General features: G+C 46.0%; 1 protein-coding gene across 1 annotated transcript in view; it reads right to left on the bottom strand.

Annotated features, from left to right (window-relative positions):
• Positions 1-12,440, bottom strand: part of PDIA5 (protein disulfide isomerase family A member 5) — a gene marked incomplete in the record, with an annotated part of 94,017 nt that overhangs the window by 43,821 nt on the left and 37,756 nt on the right. The window contains 1 exon segment of the mRNA XM_077449728.1: positions 11,352-11,439. Within this exon segment, the coding sequence (XP_077305854.1) occupies positions 11,352-11,439 (88 nt within the window).

Below are 12,440 nucleotides of genomic sequence, written 5' to 3'. Positions count from 1 at the left end.
CCTGAGGAGGGGGACCCGTCCATGAGCCTTCCTGAGGAGGGGGACCCGTCCATGAGCCTTCCTGAGGAGGGGGACCCGTCCATGAGCCTTCCTGAGGAGGGGGACCCGTCCATGAGCCTTCCTGAGGAGGGGGGCCCGTCCATGAGCCTTCCTGAGGAGGGGGACCCGTCCATGAGCCTTCCTGAGGAGGGGGACCCGTCCATGAGCCTTCCTGAGGAGGGGGACCCTTCCATGAGCCTTCCTGAGGAGGGGGACCCGTCCATGAGCCTTCCTGAGGAGGGGGACCCGTCCATGAGTCTTCCTGAGGAGGGGGACCCGTCCATGAGCCTTCCTGAGGAGGGGGACCCGTCCATGAGCCTTCCTGAGGAGGGGGACCCGTCCATGAGTCTTCCTGAGGAGGGGGACCCGTCCATGAGTCTTCCTGAGGAGGGGGACCCGTCCATGAGTCTTCCTGAGGAGGGGGACCCGTCCATGAGTCTTCCTGAGGAGGGGGACCCGTCCATGAGTCTTCCTGAGGAGGGGGACCCGTCCATGAGTCTTCCTGAGGAGGGGGACCCGTCCATGAGTCTTCCTGAGGAGGGGGACCCGTCCATGAGTCTTCCTGAGGAGGGGGACCCGTCCATGAGTCTTCCTGAGGAGGGGGACCCGTCCATGAGTCTTCCTGAGGAGGGGGACCCGTCCATGAGTCTTCCTGAGGAGGGGGACCCGTCCATGAGTCTTCCTGAGGAGGGGGACGCGTCCCCCTCCTCAGGAAGACACATGTACAGGTGAGGATGAGGTGAGGATGGTCATGGTCATGAGAAAAGTGAGGGATCAGCCCAGAACTACACGGGAGGAGCTTGTGAAGGATCTCAAGGTAATTGGGACCACAGTCACCAAACAAACCATTGGTAACACAATACACTGCCATGGATTAAAATTCTGCAGCACCTGCAAGGTCCCCCTCCTCAGGAAGACGCATGTGTCTTCCTGAGGAGGGGGACCCATCCATGTGTCTTCCTGAGGAGGGGGACCCATCCATGTGTCTTCCTGAGGAGGGGGACCTTTGCAGGCGCTGCAGGATTTCAGTCCATGGCGGTGTATTGTGTCACCAATGGTGTGTTTGGTGACTGTGGTCCCAACTGCCTTGAGATCCTTCACAAGCTCCTGCCTGTGTAGTTCTGGGCGGATCCCTCACTTTTCTCATGACCATCCTCACCCCATGAGGAGAAATCTTCCATGGAGCTCCAGACTGAGGGGCAATTGATGGTTATTTTGTATTTCTTCTATTAGCGAATAATCCCTCCAACAGTCGTCTCCTTCTCACCAAGCTTCTTGCTGATGGTCTTGTAGCCCATTCCAGACTTGTGCAGGTCTCCAATCTTCTCCCCGACCTCCTCTGACAGATCTTTGCTCTTCCCCATGATGGTGAGGATTGGAGGGAAGAGATTCTGTGGACAGGCGTCTTCTATACACATAATGAGTTGTCGTTAGGAGAACCTTCTTACATTGACAGGACTAATCTGTGTACCACATGATCACCTCCTGGAGCCGGTTTGTGGGGGGCAGAATTATTGTTGGTTGACAGGGGGATCAAATACTTATTTTACTCACCGAACTGCAACTTCATTTAAATTATGGGGTTTTTTTTCTGGATTTTTGGTTGATATTCTGTCTCCATCATATAAAAAATACACCTATGATAAAAATTATAGATCCTTCATGTCTATGTAAGTGGGCAAATTTACACAATCTGCAGGGGAGCCAATCATCCCCCCCCCCCCCGCCACTGTACAGCCGTGGCCAAAAGTTATGACACAAAGTCGGCTGCTTCAGTGTTTTTAGATCTTTTAGTCAGATGTTACTATGGGATACTGAAGTAGAGTTACAAGGATTCCATAAGTGTTGGAGGCTTTTGTTGACAATAACCTGAAGTTTATATAAAAAAAGGAGTCAATGTTTGCAGTGGTGACCCTTCTTTTTCAAGACCTCTGCCATTCTCCGTGGCATGCCGTCCATCAACTTCTGGGCCACATCCTGACTGATGACCGCCCATTCTTGAATAATCAATTCTTGGAGTTTGTTATAATTTGTGGGGTTGTTTTTGTTCACCCGCCTCTTGAGGATTATTCACAAAGTTCTCAAAGGGATTAAGGTCTGGGGAGTTTCCTGGGCATGGACCTCAAATGTTGATGTTTTGTTCCCCAAGCCACTTAGTTTTCACTTTTGATTTCTGGCAAGGTGCTCCATCATGCTGGAGAAGGCATTGTTCCTCACCAAAAACTCTTCTTGGATGGTTGGGAGAAGTCGCTCTCGGAGGATGGTTTCGTACCATTCTGTATTCATGGCGGTGTTCTTAGGCAGAGTTGTGGGTGAGCCCCCCCACTCTCTTAGCCGAGGAGCGACCCCCACCCATGAATGGTCTCAGGATTCACCACACAGGACTGATGGTAGCGCTCGCCTTTTTCTTCTCTGGACAAGGTTTTTCCGGATGTCCCAAACAATCCAAAAGGGGATTCATCAGAGAAAATGACTTTCCCCCAGTCCTCAGAAGTCCAATCTCTGGACCTTTTGCAGAATATCAATCTGTCCCCGATGTCTTCCCTGGAGAGAAGTCACTTCTTTGGTGCCTTTCTTGACACCATGTCATCCACCGAAGGCCTTCTCCTCCCTGTGCGTGCCGATGCCCCTCACACCTTCCTGCTGCCATTCCCGAGCAAGCTCTGCACTGGTGGTGCCACCTACCCCCGCAGCTGAACCAACTGTAGGAGACGGTCCTGGCGCTTGCTGGACTTCCTTGGGAGCCCTGAAGCCTTCTTCAGAAATGCAGTGAAAATTTTAGTTTTTTTTTCGGGGATCAAGTTAATTTTCATGGCAAAGAGAGACAATACAATTAATTTCAATTCATCTGATCGATCTTCATAACATTCTGGAATATATGCAAATCGCCATCATAAAAACGGAGGCAGCCGACTTTGTGAAAAAATTATATTTGTGTAATTTTTAAAACTTTTGGCCATGGCTATATGTCACATGATATTAAGCCAATGGTGGAGCTGCACGATCATTAGGAATCGAGATCGTAATCTTTGAGAGATCGAGAGAGAGAGATCGAGAGAGAGAGATCGAGAGAGAGAGATCGAGAGATCAAGAGAGAGAGATCGAGAGATCGAGAGATCGAGAGAGAGAGATCGAGAGAGAGAGATCGAGAGAGAGAGATCGAGAGAGAGATCGAGAGAGAGATCGAGAGATCGAGAGATCGAGAGAGAGAGAGATCGAGAGATCGAGAGAGATCGAGAGATCGAGAGATCGAGAGATCGAGAGATCGAGAGATCGAGAGATCGAGAGATCGAGAGAGAGAGATCGAGAGAGAGAGATCGAGAGAGAGATCGAGAGAGAGATCGAGAGAGAGAGATCGAGAGAGAGATCGAGAGAGAGAGAGAGATCGAGAGAGAGAGAGAGAGATCGAGAGAGAGAGAGAGATCGAGAGATCGAGAGAGAGAGATCGAGAGATCGAGAGAGAGAGATCGAGAGAGAGAGATCGAGAGAGAGAGATCGAGAGAGAGAGATCGAGATCGAGAGATCGAGAGATCGAGAGATCGAGAGATCGAGAGATCGAGATCGAGATCGAGAGATCGAGAGAGAGATCGAGAGATCGAGAGATCGAGAGAGAGAGATATCGAGAGAGAGAGATCGAGAGAGAGAGATATCGAGAGAGAGAGATCGAGAGAGAGAGATATCGAGAGAGAGAGATCGAGAGAGAGAGATCGAGAGAGAGAGATCGAGAGAGAGAGAGATCGAGAGAGAGAGATCGAGAGAGAGAGATCGAGAGAGAGAGATCGAGAGAGAGAGATCGAGAGAGAGAGATCGAGAGAGAGATCGAGAGAGAGATCGAGAGAGAGATCGAGAGATCTATAGAGATCGAGAGATCTATAGAGATCGAGAGATCTATAGATATCGAGAGATCTATAGAGATCGAGAGATCGAGATCGAGAGAGATCGAGAGAGAGATCGAGAGAGATCGAGAGAGAGAGATCGAGAGAGAGAGATCGAGATGGAGAGATCGAGAGAGAGAGATCGAGAGAGAGATCGAGAGAGAGATCGAGAGATCTATAGAGATCGAGAGATCTATAGAGATCGAGAGATCTATAGAGATCGAGAGATCGAGAGAGAGAGATCGAGAGAGAGAGATCGAGAGAGAGAGAGAGAGAGATCGAGAGAGAGAGATCGAGAGAGAGAGAGAGAGAGAGAGAGAGAGAGATCGAGAGAGAGAGATCGAGAGAGATCGAGAGAGAGAGATCGAGAGAGAGATCTATAGAGATCGAGAGATCTAGAGAGAGAGAGAGAGAGATCGAGAGAGAGAGATCGAGAGAGAGAGATCGAGAGAGAGAGATCGAGAGAGAGAGATCGAGAGAGAGAGATCGAGAGATCGAGAGATCGAGAGAGAGAGAGATCGAGAGAGAGAGAGAGAGATCGAGAGAGAGATCGAGAGAGAGAGAGATCGAGAGAGAGAGAGAGATCGAGAGAGAGATCGAGAGAGAGAGATCGAGAGATCGAGAGAGAGAGAGAGATCGAGAGAGAGAGAGAGAGATCGAGAGAGAGATCGAGAGAGAGAGATCGAGAGAGAGAGATCGAGAGAGATCGAGAGAGAGATCGAGAGAGAGAGATCGAGAGAGAGAGATCGAGAGAGAGAGATCGAGAGAGAGAGAGAGAGATCGAGAGAGAGAGAGAGAGATCGAGAGAGAGAGGGAGATCGAGAGAGAGAGAGAGATCGAGAGAGAGAGATCGAGAGAGAGAGAGAGAGAGAGAGATCGAGAGAGAGAGAGAGATCGAGAGAGAGAGAGAGATCGAGAGAGAGAGAGAGATCGAGATCGAGAGATCGAGAGATCGAGAGAGAGATCGAGAGAGATCGAGAGAGAGAGATCGAGAGAGAGAGAGATCGAGAGAGAGAGATCGAGAGAGAGAGAGAGATCGAGAGAGAGAGATCGAGAGAGAGAGATCGAGAGAGAGAGATCGAGAGAGAGAGATCGAGAGAGAGAGATCGAGAGATCGAGAGATCGAGAGAGAGATCGAGAGATCGAGAGAGAGATCGAGAGATCGAGAGAGAGATCGAGAGATCGAGAGAGAGAGAGAGAGATCGAGAGAGAGAGAGATCGAGAGAGAGAGAGAGATCGAGAGAGAGAGAGAGATCGAGAGAGAGAGATCGAGAGAGAGAGATCGAGAGAGAGAGATCGAGAGAGAGAGATCGAGAGAGAGAGATCGAGAGAGAGAGATCGAGAGAGAGAGAGAGATCGAGAGAGAGAGAGAGATCGAGAGAGAGAGAGAGATCGAGAGAGAGAGATCGAGAGAGAGAGATCGAGAGAGAGAGAGATCGAGAGAGAGAGAGATCGAGAGAGAGAGAGATCGAGAGAGAGAGATCGAGAGAGAGATCGAGATCGAGAGAGATCGAGAGAGAGAGAGAGATCGAGAGAGATCGAGAGAGAGAGAGAGATCGAGAGAGATCGAGAGAGAGATCGAGAGAGATTGAGAGAGAGAGATCGAGAGAGATCGAGAGAGAGAGATCGAGAGAGATCGAGAGAGAGAGAGATCGAGAGAGAGAGAGATCGAGAGAGAGAGAGAGAGATCGAGAGAGAGAGATCGAGAGAGAGAGAGAGATCGAGAGAGAGAGATCGAGAGAGAGAGAGAGATCGAGAGAGAGAGAGAGATCGAGAGAGAGAGAGAGAGATCGAGAGAGAGAGAGATCGAGAGAGAGAGAGAGAGATCGAGAGAGAGAGAGATCGAGAGAGAGAGAGATCGAGAGAGAGAGAGATCGAGAGAGAGAGAGAGAGATCGAGAGAGAGAGAGAGAGATCGAGAGAGAGAGAGAGATCGAGAGAGAGAGAGAGATCGAGAGATCGAGAGAGATCGAGAGATCGAGAGAGAGAGAGATCGAGAGAGAGAGAGAGATCGAGAGAGAGAGAGAGATCGAGAGAGAGAGAAATAGATAGATAGAGATATATAGAGAGATTATTTTATAATTTTTATTTATTTATTTTTTTGATAGCCGCCGGCTTCAGCAGAGAATTATCTGCATAGAAATATTATACATCTCTCTATATATATATATTTTTTTTTTTTATTAAACTGTATGTCTGCCAAGTATCACAACATTCCTCAGCTGCTGAGATAACTATAAACATTGTAACGTTTTGTCCTTTAGATCAAAAGGAATAAACTTCTGTGTGTAAATGAGGGAAGTTTAACCACTTAAAAACCCTAAAACCTTTTTCTGACACTTGTTGGTCTCAAGTTAAAATTATAAAATTTTTGCTAGAAAATGACTTAGAACCCCCAAACATTATATATTTTTTTTCTAGAGACCCTACAGAATAAAATGGTGTTTGTTGCAATATTTTATATGTCACACTGTATTGGTACAGCGGTCTTTCAAATAATTTTTTTGGGGGGGAAATATTATATATACACATATACACACAGACACACTTGAAAAAAAAAAAAAAAAAAAAAAATTTAAATTAAAATTAGCACAATTTTTTTTGTATATTTGTGAAAGATGTTACGCCATGAGAATCGTCATCTTTATTCTAAGCAAAAAATATATATAAAAAAAAATGTGATTCTCATTTTGGCCAGAACCGTGAAGCTCTACCCAATGGTTTTTAAAAAAAAAAATTAAAATAAACATTAAAAATACAAAAAGTTTTTGTAAAATATAGAAGATGAGGTTGTGCCGTGTAAATAGATACCAAACATGTCAAGCCTTAAAACTGCCTGCGCCTGTGAAATGGCGAGAAATGGCGTTACCTTATGTTTTCCATAGGAGAGGATTTAAACGCCCCCTACAGGTCATCGGTTTGGAAGTGACGGAATAAACGGGCCGAGAATTTTTGATCTCAATCCGTGTGTTTTCATGCGTAGGTGACCTAAGGAGTGTATTTACATTCATACGTGTATGTATTGGGGTGGGAATTTTTTTTTTTTTTTTTTTGTTTAAGTGTACATTTAATTTTCTGGGGTTTTTTTTTTTTTTTTATTTATTTTTTTTATTTTTTTTTTTGTTTGTTTTTTTTTATATATTTTTTTTGTTTTTTTTTTACACTTTTTTACTTTTAATTTTTAATTTGTGTTCCATTGGGGAGATTTCCTCTAATCTGTATGGCTCTCATACAGATTAGAGGAAATCTCTCTCTGCACAGACCGCGGCTCGGATTCTACAATCAGCGCACACCTCGTCAGCGCAGGGAAGGGTTTACGGCGAGGTTATACCGCCAGGAAATACGATCCCCACCGGTCAGTTTATTATTCCCGATCTGTGCTCTGTGGCGCCGGCCCAGCGAATCTGAGAGCGGCCCTAAAATTTAATTCCCAAACTGATTACACAGATTAAAGTTATCAGAGTGTAACAAAGTCTTTACGGCGCGGAGATAAAAAAAAAAAAAAAACGGGAGCATTGAAGAGCTTTTCTTATTTTTGTTCTAAGTGCCCCGCGCTGCCGGCGATGGCATTATCATAACTACAGGGCGGTAAATCCACAACACCGAGCCTCGGCCTGTGAACCACGGCATGGAAAAACCTGACCGGACACAAATCATGGGACTTCTGATTGAAAGAACAGGCGGGCTGGGGATGAAAGGGGCTAGATGATGCTGGACGTCCTCCAGCCAGGAAATGAGGCAGAGGCTCCATCTGACTTGCTGCAGCTTCTAATGCACATTGTGAGAGGCTCATAGGGTGCAGTGAAAACAGAGGAAGCCGTTTCGATCCGGGAGGGGCACCTATAAAACTTAAATCTCAAATAAGCTTCAACACGTTAATGTCATTTCAAAATAATTTTTCCATCGTTTTATAGCTGCAGCTTTCATTGGAATAATCCTTGGTGATCCCGCCATAAAGGTCCTTGTTCAGGCACTTCCTGTTCTAGGGTGACAACATTCTATCCCCAGCTCCCAAATGTTCTCCTGAGTTGTCACCCTATCTTCGGATGGAGACTACAGGGGGCCAGCTCAACACACATTACACAACCATGGTCCACGGTTGTCACCATCAAGAAACCCGCCTTCAGAAATGCCATGCAGGCCTTGTTGGAGTGCAGATAGACAGGAAGTGGTTGCAAAGAGGATGCAGGAGATCAGCAGCAGAGCCAAGTCCTCTTGGAGCCCTTTGGAGGATGATTGGGAAATCCAAGTTGGTACCTGCTAGCACCCTTTCCCGGACTCCTTCACGACAAAGGTGTTTATATGACCATCTTGGAGGATGACCAGGGAAATGGCAATTAGTACCTGGAAGCACTTCCAGGAATCCTCCATGACAGCAGATTACACGTGACCTTCCTGGAGGATGACCGGAAAAGCTGAGTTAGTACCTGGGTACTATATTTCCACAAATCCTTCAAGGTCATCCTGAAGAGCCTCAGTTATCTGATAACTTTGTCAGGAATCCTCCATGACAGTAGGTTCAACGTGATCTTCCTGGAGGATAGCGAGGAATTGTTTGTTAGTACCTGGTTACTGCATTTCCACAAATTCTCCATGACGGTAGGTTTTACATCATCATCATCATGGAGAATGACTGGGAAAATCATTGGTCAGTACCTGGTTCCCATGTCTCCACAATTCCTCCATGACGGTAGTTGTTATGTAATCATGGAGGATGGCTGGGGAAATGCGAGTTAGTAGCTTATAATTTCTCTAGAAATCCACCAAGATTTATTTGGCAATCCCGGCAAGTTTCGTTTGACCTTCCCCAAGTATGACTGAAAACGTGATTTAGTATCATCTAGTAACTTTTCCAGGAATCCTCCATGACCGTAGGTTTCACGTGAACTTCCTGGAGGATGAATATATTTGTGAGTTAGAACCTGGCTACTATAAAATTCCACAAATGCTTTAGACCATCCTGATGAGGATGACTGGGGAAAACCTGAACTGGTATCTGATAACCATCAGGAATCCTCCATGACGGTAGGTTTCAAGTCTTGGATAATGATTAAGGCAATTTTGAGTTAGAACCTAGCAAATCAATTTCCACAAATTCTTCATGATGGTAGTTTTCATGTTTTCATCCTAAAGGATGACTGGGGAAATTGCGAGTTAGTACCTGGTAATGGCCTTTTCCAATAATCCAAGATGATGGTGACAGCCATGGAGGATGACTGGGGAAATTCTGAATAACTGTTAACTATTTCCAGGAATCCTCCAGGACAGCGACATGAACATTTAAATAATAACCAGACTTTATCTGGTAATTTCTGAGGATGGCAGGTTTCATTATTATTGGGTCTCTTGTACCCACTATTCGGCACCTCACAAGAACATAAGTGACTGTCCTGGAGGATATCTGGGAAAACAAAGTCAGTAACCGCCAGCACATTTTCCAGGAATTCTCCATGAACGTAGGGCTCATGTGACCTTCCTGGAGGATAACTAGGGAAATTGTGATTTGGTACTTGGTAACTCCATGAGGATAAGTTTTATGTAATCATGGAGGATGACTGAGGGATGTGAGCGTTAGTACCCTGTTAATGCCATTTTCCGAAATTCCCCCATAGTGGTGACTGTCCTGGTGAAGGTCTATGGAAATTTTTAAATACTTATCTGGTAATGCCATTTCCACGAATCCTCCATGACAGTCACATGAAACCTGCCATCCTGGAGGATTACTAGGGAAAGTCTGGGTTTCCTTTAGGAATACTCAGTCTGGGTGTATTCTACCTAGTCTGGCACCTCACAAGAACCTCAGTGACTGTCCTGGAGGAAGAATGGGAAAATGTAATACCAGGTAGTGCCTTTACCAAAAATCCACCATGACAGTATGTTTCATGTGACCTTTCTAGAGGCCAACTAGGGAAATTGTGAGTTCGTAACTGGCAGCTATATTTTTACAAATCCTCCATGATGGCAGGTTCCATGCGATCATCCTGGAGGATGAAAGGGGAAAATGCGAGTTAGTATCTGGTAACTATTCTATTCTAGGAATCCATTATGACGATAGGTTCCAAGATATCGTCCTGGAGGATGACTGAAGGGAAAGGATTTAGTATATGGTAACTTTTCCAGGAATCCTTAATGATGGTAGGTTTCATGTTATCGATCAGTTTAATTACTGGGGAAATTTTAACTGGTAATCAAATTTTCACAAATCCTCCATGACTGTAGGCCTCATGTGATCATCCTGGAGGATGACTAGGGAAAATGTGGATTTAGGATCTGTAACTTTTGCAGAACTCTTCCATGATAGTAGGTTTCATGTGATCATCCTGCAGGATGACCAGGGAAAAACGTGAGCTAGTATCTGGTAACCTTTCCAGGAATCCTCCATGACAGATTCCATGTGATCATCCTGGAAGATGATCAAAAGGTGATTTATAATGCAGCAACTTACCCAGAAATCCTTCAGGATGGTAGGATTCAGGTTACCTTCCTGGAGGATTACCAAGACATTTTTTGAAAATATAGCTACCATTTACTAACTCACAAATTCCTTGGTAATCCTCCAGGAAGGTAACCTAAAACCTACCATCCTGAAGGATTCCTGGAAGAGTTACCTCATGCTAAATCACATTTTCCTTCAGTTATCCTCCAGGATGATCACACGGAACCTATTGTCCTGGAGGATTCCTGGAAAAGTTACCAGATACTAGCTCACATTTTCTCTGGTCATCCTCCAGGATGATCATATTAGGCCTACTGTCATTGACGATTGTGGAAAATATAGCTACCAGTTACTAACTCACAATCGTCCACGACAGTAGGCCTAATATGATCATCCTGGAGGATGACCAGAGAAAAATGTCAGCTAGTATCTGCTAACTTTTCCAGGAATCCTCCATGACAATAGGTTCCAAGTGATCGTCCTGGAGGATAACTGAAGGAAAAATGCGATTTAGTATGAGGTAACTCATCCAAGAGTACTTCAGGATAGTAGGTTTCATGTTCTCTGACTGGGGTATTACCAAGGAATTTGTGAGTTAGTATCTGGTAGCTATATTTTCACAAATCCTCCATGACGGTAGGCTTAATATGATCATCCTGGGAGGATGACCGGGGAAAATGCGATTTAGCATCTGTAACTTTTCCAGAAACATTCCATGATGGTAGGTTCCATGTAATCCTGGAGGATGACCAGAGAACATGTGAGCTAGTATCTGGTAACTTTTCCAGGAATCCTCCATGACATGGGAAAGTGTGTGTCAGCACCTAGTAATGCCCTTTCCAGGAACCTTCACACACACACACATATATATATATATATATATATAAAAAACCTGCTGTCCTGGAGGATTACCAAGAAAAGTTTGGCAATTCTTTAAACATTCATTCTGTCTGTTTGTCTTCACCCCACTGTCTGGCAACCCACAGGACCCTTATTGCTTACCCGCAGTCAACCCATGAGATTGTGGCTCTTCCTTTCACGTCCTGGGCCACGTCCGATAGTAGTTTCAGCTGACGCTCGGCTCCCTGAGCTGCAACGCACAGAAAACCGACAGAAGCTTTCACAACATGACATTCCTAAAGAGGACCTGTACAAGCTACCACAATGGGAGGCACGTCAGGTGCCAATCCATGGGCCGTATCTCTTTAAGGTTCAGATTGAAGTATCCAATCCCGGGGCGGAGGCACCACATTAATCAGCAGAGGCCCCCATGTTAATATTCTGGAAGGTGTAAAGTGACCCCCCCCCCCCCCCATATCCAATCTACAGAAATCAGCTCAGCGGCACCTTGTAAGAGAAGTTTAATATTTACCTTCCAAGCGGGCTGTGACCCGGTCCTGGCTCTCTGGAGGAATGCCAGGTGTCACTGCCACCCAACAACCCAACTCAGCAAAGACTGACGTTATGGTCCACCGGGAGGGTAAATAATTCACTTCTCAGAGAAAAATGAGGGGGGGGGGGAGAAATCAGGGGTGCACAACCTGCAATGGGGCTTTCAACTACCAGAGTCTGTCAATGTAGCAGCAAAGGGCAGACAGCGCGATCAGCCCCATGGAGGGTGGGGAGGTGCGGACCCTCTAATATCACTCAGGTGGGGGGTGTACTATAATATACAGACCTCCTCACCCCATTTGGGGAAATCTATCATAATGTGGGCCCTCTAATTTCCCTTGGAGGGTGGAATATAAAATAGACCTTTTAATCTCCTCTGGAGGGGGAGGGTTTTATAGAACAGACCCTCTACTCCCCTTAGTGGAGGAGGTGGGGGGGGGGGGTAATATAAAACAGACCCGCTACTCTCACTTACAGGGGATCCATATGGAGTGGGGATCTTCTAATCCCACCTGGGCGGTAACCAGAGCCCTACAGCCCAGACCCTCCGATCCCACTTATTATAATAGACTCTCTAATCCGAATTGGGGGGGGGGGGCTGATAGCGGGGTATAAAGCACAGACCCTTTAATCTTACTTGTGGGAGTGTAAAATAATATTGCCCCTTAAAGCATATCCTTATGGGTGTAATATAATACA

This window comes from Lithobates pipiens, unplaced genomic scaffold (assembly GCF_037356315.1).
Source record: "Lithobates pipiens isolate NorthernLeopardFrog02 unplaced genomic scaffold, aLitPip1_a1.2 Scaffold_22, whole genome shotgun sequence".
In the NCBI taxonomy this organism is placed as follows: Eukaryota; Metazoa; Chordata; class Amphibia; order Anura; family Ranidae; genus Lithobates; species Lithobates pipiens.
Note: the sequence above shows the minus strand (reverse complement) of the source record. Positions and strands in the feature narration are given on the sequence as shown.